This window comes from Melitaea cinxia, chromosome 14 (genome assembly GCF_905220565.1).
Source record: "Melitaea cinxia chromosome 14, ilMelCinx1.1, whole genome shotgun sequence".
Lineage (NCBI taxonomy): Eukaryota > Metazoa > Arthropoda > Insecta > Lepidoptera > Nymphalidae > Melitaea > Melitaea cinxia.
The window spans coordinates 12,255,504-12,269,416 of NC_059407.1; the positions used below are offsets into that span (position 1 = coordinate 12,255,504).

The 13,913-nt window shown below is 32.0% G+C and overlaps 1 protein-coding gene across 3 annotated transcripts in view; it reads right to left on the bottom strand.

Moving 5' to 3' along the window:
• Positions 1-207: 207 nt before the first annotated feature.
• The window catches only part of LOC123659790, a 130,181-nt gene continuing 116,475 nt past the window's right edge, over positions 208-13,913 (bottom strand). Inside the window, exons 1-4 of one of the 3 annotated variants that reach the window (XM_045594964.1) lie at positions 7,869-8,368; positions 2,224-6,547; positions 1,536-2,029; positions 208-438 (exon numbers count right to left, since the gene is read on the bottom strand). In XM_045594964.1, the coding sequence (XP_045450920.1) occupies positions 1,866-2,029; positions 2,224-6,547; positions 7,869-7,925 (4,545 nt within the window). In that variant the 5' untranslated portion in view covers positions 7,926-8,368 and the 3' untranslated portion in view covers positions 208-438; positions 1,536-1,865. Of the gene's footprint in view, positions 439-1,535; positions 2,030-2,223; positions 6,548-7,868; positions 8,369-13,913 lie in introns of those variants that run through there. The other 2 variants (XM_045594962.1, XM_045594963.1) reach the window with 2 other exon arrangements.

Consider the following 13,913-nt stretch of genomic DNA (forward strand, 5'->3'; position numbering starts at 1 on the left):
CAGTGAACCTTTATTTCTTCAACGCATTCTGTAACAACGTGTAAACTAACGACGCATATTTGAATGTTGTTGTTATTATGTTAATAACCATGTCATAAGCTAGCTTCACACTATAAATAAAGACATTCTGTAGTATATTTAGTATCAGCATTGCACCCGTGCTAAGTCGGGGCGGGTCACTAGTAAGAAATAAATGAAACTGCGTTATAACTGAAACATTTTATTTGAATCGTAACTTTTCATATAAATAACGCTCTATCAAATCGTAACTGGAAGCCTCTACATAAAAGTAAGTAGTAATTTGACGTACAATAAAAGAATTTAATACAATAGTGGGTAATAACTATACACAAATTAATTACAATAGCTTAAAATTAATACCGGAGTAAAATCTTAAAAGTGGTCGGCAGAGCACTTATTGGGGCAAACGATTTTCACCTAGAAAGAGACAGATTTATTAGAATCGTATATTTATTTACAAGACTGCAATATTTTAAAACTTTCACGCCAGATACACAACACTTACATGCAGCTAATTAAAAAATACATAATAAAAGTTTTAAATTATATGTATATGCAATTTTGACTTTAATGTGATTTATCCTGCAGTAAAATAAACATATTTTGAAGCATATTGAATATTAAAAATTTGTAAATTACATAGCCTTTTAGAACCTGCGGTCAATATTGTACCTTAAGCTGGCACGAGTCATTGCAAGTTGATAAAGACGTTGCAGTTATTTTTTATCGAAAAGTAGGTAACTGTCAATATAAAAATTACAAAAACAATTGCAGAAACAATTTGCTACATAAATCTAAAAGCTCTTCATTTATTGTCAAATTTATAATTAAATGTAGGTGAAAGAATATTTTAATAAACCTTGGTATCGGTCGTGGTAAATATCTCACTTCGATCCGAATTGAATACTCTCCACCAAGAATTACTCCTTATTACTGCCACACCATGTTTCTCAATGGAAAATTTAAAAATATTTTATCAAATAATGTCATTTTTCCAACGTTTAAAGTTATAAAAATATTCTTATCGAAGGAAATATTAACATTTATTGATTCATTTGTGTAGATTGGTAAAACTGACAGTTACTTCCTTATTAATATAGCTAGTAAACTATTATTATTGAATATACCAAAATATGAATATTTTTATGTAAACTATATGCCGTTAAATTTTCAAACTGTGCACATCAATAGTGAGTAGAACAGATAAAAATTTACGGTCTAAAATAATAACGAAAAACAGTAATAAAGTACAATCATATTATGAAACTGTTTACAATTTATTAACCTTGTGATGTAAGCATGTTATATAAATCAATTTAATTATTTAAAATATAAAATTAAACTAATATTATAAAATCGGAATTTCTTTACGATATATAAGTTTTTTTCTACTTTTGTTTCAATTTCTTCACGGTATTTGTAAACATTTCCTTACATTATTAAAATCTTAAAACACAACGATGTTATAAACAAAATAACCATGCAAAAATATCTGTCATGCAAAATTTACGTACTTGTATTCTTTGTTGGCTGTGATTATATTTGGCACACATCAAGATATAAAAAATCATAAAAGATACAATACAAAATCACAAGTAACGTATTAAGTACTATAATATATTAAAGTTAAAAACATTTCATCGTTTAAGTCAGAATTAGCAAATTTAGAAACAAATTTTACATTTTTCTTTTATTTAACTTTTTTTTTTTACTTTTTATTTAAATATTTGTGTGCCTAACCTGAGCAATAGGTAATTATACAATATAAAAAGTAAAATACTATGAATGAGTCTAATATTGTAAAATATATGCCATACTTAAGGTTAATACGTTATTGTGTAACGTTAAATTATAAGCATAGCGATGATTGTGATCATTGCCAACAGCAAGCCGAGCAGCGTCAACCAATCCAGGTCTGCCAGGTGCTGTGAGAACATTAATGTGTAGGAACAAGCTAGCATCAACGTGCCTGAGTCGTGCCAATTGCGCTTTGACTTCGTATTATCGCCTGCCGGAATAACAGAGACAACACAAACTATAAAATAAAATAAATCTACATTCTAATAATAAAGTTAGGTAAAAAAAATTATTAAAACACAACACAGCCATTCAATAATATGAAATGAATCAGACATAACATCGAGCGGGATGCAAATGATCAAAGTGAAATCCAAACACCGTGCATGACAAGGGACCACGTACCTTTTTTTTCATTTTGTGAATTATTGTTTTGCCGTTTAGCTCTCCATGGGACTACAGTAGTTGGCAGTGTACTGTTACTTTGACTAGTACTTTCGTCTACAGAAAATCTCCTCAAATGTTGACTAACTGTTTTTACAAGATTCGGGGAGTTTAAGTTGTTGCGTTCTTTTTTGTCATTGTTATTGTGACTGTCATTGTCATTTTTAGTTTCTTTATCATATTCGAGTTTAAATATCGTAGCCAGTTCTTCTGAAGAATTGTACTCAGTTGAATCGGCTGTATCTTTTTTAGATTCTATATCATCTTCGTATATAGATAGAGTAGTAGATACTCTATTCATTGGATCTATGTGAGTACTACTTTTTACCGTTGTTTCATTCGATTTGTCGTTGTTTATTGTTAAGGCTAACTCATTAGACTCGGCAAGTTTTTCTTCTATTTTTGGAGACTTAGAAACAAAAAGTTTTTCATTTACCTCGGCTATTCCAGCTATTAAATCTGATATCCCGTCTTTCAATTCTTTAAAAGCTTTTATTTCATTAATTTCTTTCACTTTATTGTCAGTGTTCAAAAAGGGGTTAAGAGAATTAAACCGTGGTGTCGTTTTTTTATCCTGTTCATCATGTGAGTTTTCACATGTGATATTTTCTTTCTGCATAATTTGTGGTATAACATCGGGAACTTTATTTTTTTCAGCTGATAATGAAGGTGTTTTTGTTTCTTTCAATGGTTCGTTTAAATCTTCAATATTATTAGAAAATGAAAATTCACCTTTCGACTGTAATTCTTTATCGAAGTTGTACTTTATCTGATCTTCAACCTTATGCAATTGGTCAGAAATTAACAATAAACTATCCTCAGTTTTTTTCGCGGTAGTATTTTCTTCCTTATTAAATGATTGTGGTAAATCATCTGTATTTTGGTTCATAATAAGTATAGGATTTTCAGATTTTTCATCGGTTAAGCCATTCAAAAAATTTGTTCTACTGTCCGATATTCTGTTTTGAATGTCTGATACCTCAGTTTTGTTTCGATTTTTGTCTAATTCAGCTAAAGCGACCCCTAATTTATTACTAGTATCCATAGCCTCTTGTGCTAGCATACTAAGGACCTGTTGAAATTCGTCTTTGGATGATCGTTTTGATATTTGAGGTGATCGATTAGATGGAGATGAGCTTTTTGATTTATCACATGATGGTGGTTTAGCAAGACATACATCGTCATTATAAATAAATGAATCATCTTTTGCATAATGATGTGAAGGTGTTTGAGTGCAATTGGCAAATAAGTTGATAGTATTGTGCCGTTGTTTTACCTTATTACGGGGATAATGCTCCTTCTGGCTGTCATTTTTCTCAAAAGTCTCTCGAAGTCTCTTCATGACGTCACTATTACTATGTGTCTTTTGTAACGATGGCATTTTACTCATGTTCAGAGCATCGTCTATTTCTTTTTGAATCATAGTAAAAATATTTGCTGAAAGGGATCGTACAGCTCTTTTCTTTTTAAGACTGGCAGCAGAATCTTTACCGTAGGGAAACTCAGCGTAGCTATTGTTGTTAACGTAACTATTATAATTTTCTCCATTAAACAGGGACGAATGCCTACTATCTTTTCTCAAACTTCTATAGGCTAAATCATCTGCCACAATATCAGGTGATCTCTTTGGCACGAATCGAGACCTTCCCTTATTTTCAGGTGTGGCATGTAAATAATCACTTTGTGGAGCTGGTGAGATAGGCCCTACTGGTATACCAAATGGTGGCTGTGGATCAATAGTTTTTAGTCGATTGTTCGTTTGCTTTATGTTCCTATAAACAACGTCATCAAAAACTACATCAGGTTCGTTTCGTACTGATTGCCTATCGTCATCTGATGCATAAGGAACATAGACAGGTGAAGCTAACATGTAACTTATTTGAGCCTGCGCTTCTTTATAATTTGGTTTATCTTTGCTTGAAAAAGAATTCATTCTTCTAAATGCCATATCGTCTTGTAGTTTATCAGGTAAGGTGGACCTTCTTGATATCCGCCTTAGCGGCGTCGACGGTTGACTGCGTAATTGAACATCATTATCATTACCATTCCAATCATTAAAATGATCGTAAAAGTTCGGCGTCATTGACTCACGACGTTCAGCTCTGTCTAATAAATCTTCATCTCCCAAACCTAAACTATTATATATGGCTTCCAACTCATTCAATGCGTCGTCAAGATTTGTAGATTTTCGTCTCTCTGAACTTTTCTCATCATCGGAAGGAATTTGGCTTGTGTTCGAGACATAAGTGTCTGACTTGTGTCGAACATGTGTTTTTGTAGGAGAAGAAACAGTTTTCTGTGGCTCCACAGTAGTGGACCTTTTATATTCAGTTGTTGCTTTCCATACTCTAGCACCATCTATAATATCAACAGACTTACTTTTATTTAAATTATCTGTACTTTCACTATTATTTTTAATTCTATTCCAAGTCAACTTTTTTTGGTCAGTCAAAGGTTTGTTGATTTGTGAAGAATTCGTGTATTCACTGCTACTTCTTGAGTTTGCAAACATATTTTGTTGTTTTCTTTGTTTTTCTGCATCGTCAATTTTTTTCCAAAATTCTGAAGCGTTTCGTGGACGTTGACTAACCTTTTCGTTAACATCTTTAGATACGTGCGAATCACTTAAATATTGATTCTGATAACTATTCTGACTAGTCTTAATACTAATTGGCCTGCGCGATCTCGGGCTTTGATCCGCGTAGTATAAATAATCTTGATTTAATTGGACAGGTTCTGGTTTTACTATGCCAACTTGACTAACCTGCTTTCTCCAGGGTGGACTATTTATATAGGATCCATAGTGGTTTGGTTCTGCTGAAACAGATGCTGGTCTTCGAGGCTGTTCGTGTTTAACCATATAGTTATGAATACTTTCATTATTTTGAATAGCTATATGATCTTCAGAATTTGATATAGGTCGGCGTAAGCCATTAAGTCCATGACTAACTAATCTTTCTTGACTTCGTCTCATTATTCTTTCAAAATCATTGTTATGGACCCCATGTTTTACATTATAATTAGACCTTCGGTCGGCTACTATAGAATTATTTTCATAATACATCGACAGAGGTGTTACTACTTTTCGGTGCATATCACGAGGAGGCGGCACTGGTGGGGCTTTTTCTTCTTTTGTAATATTAGAAACGTTTCCTAGAGGAAATTTAACACACATTATATTTTCAGTAGTTTCGTATTGGCTCGGGACACTGCTCTCTCTATTACTGTTAAGATATAGTGATCCTCTATTAGTATTGTTCTTTGGATATTGTATAGAATAATTAATGCGCTCATTATTGACTTTTGCGTTAAAATTAATGGATGATGGGTAACTTTGAGTTGAAGGGAATGATGATATTGACTCAGATTTTAAGGGTCGTCTGTTAGTATCATTTACAATTAAATGTTCTGTTGCGATTTTTGACGCTGGATCTCGTTTACAAGTTCCGTAACCACTACTTTGACTTGTTGGTGTTCTAGTTAGCATTTCAACTTCTGCCTTTGTGTAGCCCTGCTGAAGTAATTCTGCTTCTTTATTTAACTGATTTTCTTCGTCACGTGATAACCTTTTTATGTATCTCTCGTTACGAGCACTTCGAGATCTTTTATTAAGTGAACTGTCTCGTGATCTCATTAATGAGTCATCACTTCGAAACCTAATCATGGAAGAGGAATTCGAAGATGATTTTAAAGATTCTTCATCACTGCTCGACTCTCCTCTCATGCTATTTCGCAGAGCTTCTACTCGAGCTTTCAATCTGTTTTTTCTTTTTTTACGTGAAGGTGTCTCAAGAATACCCTTTCCTGCTCGAGAAGTATTATTTTGAATTTGAATTTGTTCATTTGAAGCACCATATATTTCATGTTTATCGGATTTGTATTTAATAAATCCTGCCGACGGATCGGATAAAACACCATCGTCAGTCGCATCTCGTGTCGGATTAGCCAAACTTTGAGCACGTCTGCCATCTCTAATTACTATGTGGTCGAAGTTATTGACAGCTGGGGGGCGTTTTTTCTTTTTGCTTTTCCTCTTTGAAGGTGAACGATTGCTACCTTCGTCGCTTTGTGACGATGAACCACTTTCTTCCTCTTTCTTTTTTCTTCGAAAGAGTTTACCAATGGACCATTTTTTGTCCTTTTTCGTTCGTTCGACATCAACTTCTGTTTGAATTGGTCGTTCTAAGTGACGCTGGACGGAAGCATATTCTTCACTATATGGCCTATAAGATGTAGTAGATGCTCCAGTGATATCTCGATGGGGAACAGGCGGTGAATTAACAGTCTGAAATGAAAAAAAAGATTTAATTAATATTTTTTTATTATTACATCTTACTTCACGTAGCTTATTTATTGTTTATATTATGTACCAATTGGAAAATGCTTTTAATCAAAACGATAAACAAATTTCATAGATTCCCTATAAATTCCGTACTTAGTGGTCGCCCACTGGTCGTAATTTGACCATAATTAATTTAAATCATAAGTTTAAACATATCTAGTAATAATTTAGTATTACAATTTAGTTTATTTAAAAATGTTAAAATTGTTAGTTTTAGTATAGGATAAGTATAGTATGTGACTGTCATGTATAAAACTCCCTAATAAGAATATTAAAAAAAAGTTTGAGCATTAAACAAAAGAGTATATAATTATGTGGGTGGTGTGTGTCAAATACATTGTAGTCTGTTTAATGTTTTTTTATTGATTTAAAAATGTTTTTTATACATAATTTTTAAAAAATCAATCAAATCAAATGCAGATTGCTCATCTCTATATAAACTATAAGTGTGCGAAATTACATGCTCCTCTGTCCGCGCAATTTTCGTAAAAATGTGAAGAAAGTTTTTGCTTCACGTATTTATTAATACGTATAAATTAATTAAAAATACATAATTATCACTTGTCTACAAGAATGTACGATCAAGGACTTCAATTGGGCAACACTTCAATAATATGAATTGTGTTTTTATTATATTGATTGTCAAATGAAGGAAGTAATTAAGCGTGCAGTTTATCATAAGCTCAAAAAGTCGAAGGTTCAAAGTCGTACAATTAGATAATATAATAATTAACATATTTTGCACGAACGCATATTTAGATAATAAGTATTTTGTGTGCACTTAGGTAGGTACATAATTTTAGTTTGTATGTAATTGATGTTATAATTGAATCGGAATAAGCTAATGATAATAATTGTTAAACTCTTTAAAATTGCGTATTTAATTACTCGTTCCATTTGTTAAAATTTTTTCTGGACAATTGAAACATTCATTTTCCAAGAATCTGTACGTACCTATTAAAAATTCCTATTCCAAAAATTTATTTTTCAATTTTACTTTATTAATATTGTACTTCTAGCCTTCAAATACTTTTAAGTTAACCGTAGAAGGTTTACGCTATAAAACAGCATAACATTTTTTACGGACATGATTTAGTAACTAATTTGTCGATGTTGTCAATAAATAATTACCAACAAATAATAATAAGCAGATGGGAAACTACAATTAAATCTCTCTAATTAAATTTATTTAGATTTCTAAGAAATTATTATATTTTACACAGTTTAGGAAGCTTAACGCGTTTATCTGAAATTTATAACTTACAGGTAAAAATGATGCAAAGTAGTTATTATTAGTACCGACATCAAGAATAGCCACCATGTTTAAATCATAAACACTTATTTAAAGAACATTCACAGATACATTCACACCCACACATGGCTTTTGGCACGGAAACCGCACAAATATAGTTTATACTAGTATTTATTAAGATTCCGAACACTGAATCATTATTTTTGATTCTATATCAAATCTACGAAACTATGTTTTGTCTATAACAATGCAATAAAAATCACTCGAACACAACATCAATCGCGAAAAAAACTTTGTACACATTAAGTACAATAATTCATTTATTATTCAATTAAAATATAAATTTACATTATTTTAATATCTAAGCTAAAACAAAAGACGCGTGTGTACTGTTTCGCGTCTGAGATATATTTTGAATATTTCAGACGTCTGAACGCGAGACGCGTACGCGCATGTTGCGCTCTACGCGAAGACTCGATTATTTCAGGCTACCGAAATATTGACTGTTTACACAGACGATACGAGTCCGACAAAACTAATTATAGTTACTGAAATTGTAATTTATTTAATTAATCGTCTCAAATATTACCCGATACAATACCATCCTATCAATAATGGAATATTTGGTATTTTATAGCGAATATTAATAAAATATCTGAAGATATAAATGGCCCTAAGTCGTTTACCTATAATAAAACAGTTCGATGTTCTACAAATCTAGTTATTTATAAAGTTTGATCGTATTATTTATTTTTTAACGACTGCCATTCTGCCTAGAACGTCCGGAATTTATTTGACAGACCAGAATGGGTTTGTTTTTTTAGTTAAGCTTGCGTTTACTAAAATAAACCGTGAATTACAGTTGAGTTGATGTTGCTTGAGTTCCTTAGTAAAATACCAGTTTAATTAAGTGAATAGTTTAAAGACGTTTTGATGAACGTCTTCTTAGTGGTTCCATTTGTCCAAATAGCTTAAATACAATAGGAAATGGAAGATATGTTTGCCTGGCTATTTTTGTACAGTCATAACATTGTATAAAACTAGAAATCCTGTATCCGAAAATATATTTTAAGCAACGTTCTATGATCATGTTTTTTAAAAGTACTATCATTTAAATTGTGCTTTATAAAAAGTATTTTCTACATCATTTTGAGGGATTTTTTTCTCAATTATGACTGTCCACTTTAGGCTATATAAATATTTCCGTAATGGTGTCATATTAGTTATCCAACGGAATACCAGTGACACTTAATTTTTTTAACAAACCTCTTAAAATAGCAGAGTCAAGTCCGAGTAACAAACCAGCAGACGGGTTAAGTGAAAAAGCGACACATAAACACTTGCATCATCAAAGCGTTTGACTTAATGGAAGTCATGACTTCGTTTATACGCTTTCTAATTGAAACAATAACTAATGGTAGCTATTTTACGACTAATTCGCTGTAAAAGTTTATCGTATTCGTATAAGCCGAAATCAACTTGTTATACTCTATCTTATAGTATTAGATTCTATTAAAAAATACTCGTGGAAGTTAAAAATATAACAAAGTAATAAGTTTGGGAATTCCGTCTGACTTGTGAAACTGAGTATATCGCATGAGTCAAATCCTTCCCTACGCTGTCGTACTATACTTACAAATATTATTTTGCTGAATTCGTAGGTAGCAGTGCGTACGGAGGAGCATAAACCGTCGTTGTTGATTGAAAATACGTGTATATTATGTACATTTAAAAAATCCATACGCACTTATATATTTGTCTTTACTTATAAAAAACTTTAACACTACCAATTTTGTGTACGAAAGATATTAAACAAAGTTTTTGAAGGAATCTCCTCAATGAATACTAAAGCAATTTTTGTTTATTTTTCTTTGTCCGACTGACTGTGTCTTGGTCGAGCATCACACTAAGTTTAGAAAATTAGTCAGTTCAGCCTATCTCAGTCCACTGTTGGAACATAGGCCTCCACGAGTTCGCGCCAAAAAATGACGTGAACTCATGTGTGTTTCCCCATAGTCACCACGCTGGGCAGAAGGGTTGGTGACCGCAGGGCTGGCTTTGTCGCACCGAAGACGCTGCTACCCGTCTTCGGCCTCTGTATTTCAAAGCCAGCAGTTCAATAGTTATCTCACAATCGATCGGCTTTTTAAGTTCAAAGGTGGTAGTGAATCTGTGTTATCCGTTAGTTGCCTCATACGACACCCACAGGAAGAGCGGCGGTGGCTATATTCTTAATTGCCATAGCCACACAGCTTAGAATTAGAATTTAGAGAATGGATAAATAAAATTAAACATGACTTCGAGTCTACATAACAAGCTACACATATACTGGGACACTTAATAGTTTATTAGTAATCAACGTTTCCCTTAGACAGATCGATATTCTGCTATTTTTTGGTATTCTGTTGCAATATCAGGTCCGTCTTCCTTTTTTTTTTGTATTTCACGCAATGAAATAAAAATAGTAAACATAATAAATGAAAACGAATACATAATCATATATTTTTTCTATATTTTTTTATATAACTGCCCTTTGAAAGCCATAAATAACTTTAAAAAATTCTAAGTCAAGGGTTGTGTCTGCTATCCGCGTCCGTACCTATATCGTTTTTTTTTTTTTTTTTCGGTTTAGCATTTGTTTTTATATGCAGCTACATTTTAATTGGATTCGGGAACAAAAACAACAATAACATTGTCCCGTTGTTTTTTTAGTGGGAATCAAGCACATACGCACTCACATCCATTATTTATACATAATAATTACACACAAACACATATACATTTTATTTTTCATCACAGATAAGTATTTACCAATCTTCCTATAGATAAATTCTAGTTTTCATTGTTACGTTTACTTTTTTTCCATTTAACCGTTATTGTATCTTATTTTTTAAATTAAGTCACAAACAGCTACAATGAATTAAAACTCAATAATTGGGCTTAGAAAACAAATATTCGAATCAATTTAACCTTTATCACAATTGCAATTTAATCTCATTGGTACACACGCAACGTAATTAATTAACTCTTAACCACACTGTTTTATAGAATTGAAAAACACGCAAACGATTTTTAACCCACTTCTATCAAGTGTCAGATGTTGTACCTAGTTAGTGACTTTTTTTTGTTTAGAATTTGATACCGTCACATAGAGTGAAGGTAATTTTTTTTACTGTTCAGTACTTTTCTGTTAAACCATAGTAACAAAAATGGCAAGCTACAAACTTTAACGAAAGTATAGTTTTTGAAAGAGTTTCTAGGAAAGGGCGCGTGAAGAAGCTTGATTCTACATGAGATCCGATAAATTTTTGATAGTACTCGACATATTGTTTTGCCTTGGCCACATTTTTTGTAAAAATTATCCCCATCTACGATCCATCCTTCCATCCATCTACGATCCATCCTTCCATCCATCTACGATCTCATCTACGAAATACTTTAGTAAATAATATGTTTGATACAAAATTACGTCTTCATCAAAAAGGGACTAAATGCAATAAAATTATACATAATGCTCCTTATTAAGCACTTGTCTTTATTGTACATATTCCTCTAATTGTAATACTTTTGTTTGTATCTTTTAACGGCGTGCAATGAAGAATATTATTATTATTATAACTTTTCTCTTACAAAAACAAAAATCAACAATCAATCAATATTTTCCATAATAGGTATCTTTAAATATGATTTTATTCCCTTTTGGAATCTTCCACAAAGGATATTAATTATCAACGTCGGTGTGACAAAGATACGTAATTTATCCTTCAAAAGTCTCATTAATTTTAATTATGACATAAATATAGCGTGTGTATTCGTTAATCTTTTTAATATTTTTTATAGAATAAATTAAGTTTGTAATATTTAAATCAATAATTATTTCCAAAAATATTTATATGAAATATAACTTGAGATTTTCTAACGTAAACATCACACTATCAGTAAACTTTGTAGCACTCTGTGCAAACGGAACGCGCTGACAAGTTTTACCTTTCAAAGAAGTCGTAACGGAATATTACGTTCCCGAGTAAAAGGTCTTCAAAGCAATGTACTGCGAGATTTTTTGCACAGTGTTTGTGATACATCTGGTAAAGCTAACTTTCTGTAACTAATTCAGATATTATATTACACGTCAAAAATAATTTAAGATCGCTTGAGCCTGTAACGTCTCACTGCAGGGCATAGGTCTCTTTCTCGATGTATCGAGAAGGATCAGGGCTTAATCCACCACGCTGCTCTAATGAGGGTTGACGAATATATTCCCTACTACGAGTAACGATCGCTATCAGGTATACATGATAACAACCGGGACAGACCCACATGGACTGCACAAACATCCAGATCACGGCAAATATCTGTATGGCCAATACATATGTTTGTCAGGTGCAAGAATTGAATCCGCAACCGCCAGCCCATAAACCAACAGCTATAAACCATAACAACCGATTTTACGATCAATAATTAAATAATAAATTGGGTTGTCTGGAAGAAATGGCTAAATAGCCATAAGTCCGCCCATTGTATTTCACAGTCTGTAAATATTTTTTTAAATGTGTTTATTGTTTAAAATGTCGTTGTGGTGTACAATAAAGTATAAATAAATAATATCTTTATTTCCGTTAAAATACTTTTATTAAAACTATAAATCCAAATGTTTGTCTCTCCACTAAAACTACTCTATGATTAGATGGATATTTGTTACTCTCTTTTGCAAGAAACATTAGATTAATTGTAATCAAAACTAGCTACTTAGATATATCTACGAATATCACATAGGCTCCTTATTATTCCGATATTCCCTTGGGACCAAAAATAACGCGGCGAAAAACCTTGTGCGACTATCAATCTTACATAAATTTTGCTCACTATATTGAAAACCTACAGCTTCTTGAACAATATCATAAGCTTAGAAGTAGAAATGTCATTATAATAAAATAGATATGTTATCCTATATGGTTAGTTTAGATTACCTATGTTTAGGATAATTATCTCAAAAATACGTATCTACATGCTTCAGCCTGTAATTTCCCACTGCTGGGCATAGGTCTCTTTCCCCGTCTAGGAAAAAGATTAGAGCTTAATCTTAAGCACGTATGTAGATAGATATTGTCATTATAAACAAAATATTTCTTTATAAGTACTGTCATCGTTGTATTTAACAATAACGACTAAAGCGGATCATATGTTCTCTAAATTACGAAATGGTTAAAAATCTATTATTAAACGCTAACGCCATACTAAAGTATCACGTACCTCTATCCACCAATCTCTTGTCGCATTATATTACCGTTCTTTACATCACTCTTAAACAAGAAGCTAGGCCGTCATATAAAAAACCATTAATTATCCGAAACAACAATGCCGCGCTCCATATATCTTTATTTTTAAACTAGAAGGGAACAACTTCCGTTTTCTTTGATAATCTGTTACCGAACGAGATCAGTTTTAAAATGTCAAGCGTGTTTATGAGTTTGGCGATACGTGACAGGGCCGTCTCAGCGTGACAACTACTCGCATCCGGTGAGGAACACGCCTTGTTTATTATCGTTTTATGGTTATTGGATTGATGCGAATGCTTTATCTAAGTTGACTTTTAATATAGCGTTTTAAGTAATTAAAACTTATTACTAGAATCGGCTAAGTAGAGACCGTCTTCGATTTATGTCGTTTATTTTATTTATGAAAAGATTAAAAAAAAAAAATTCGTTTATTATTTTATTTTTGCAAATTAATTTTTGTTCCTGAGTCAAAAGATATTTTTTTTGTTCATAAAATTTTGGGTACCTAATTAAATTGAATTACAAATATTTTAACCAACGAATCATTCAATATATTACAGCATAGTTTCGCCTTTGCCTTTTTTCCTATTTAGAACAAATAATGGAACTCTAAATCTATGACACTGTCATATCAAGTTATTTCAGTTGTTAATATCAGTGGATAATGATAATAATAATAATAATCGGAACAACGGCTTTCCATGCACTCCAAGGCGTGGTGAACGTAGGGAGACCCTCAAGGAAATATATATGTATGTAAATTCAAACCTTAATAAATAAC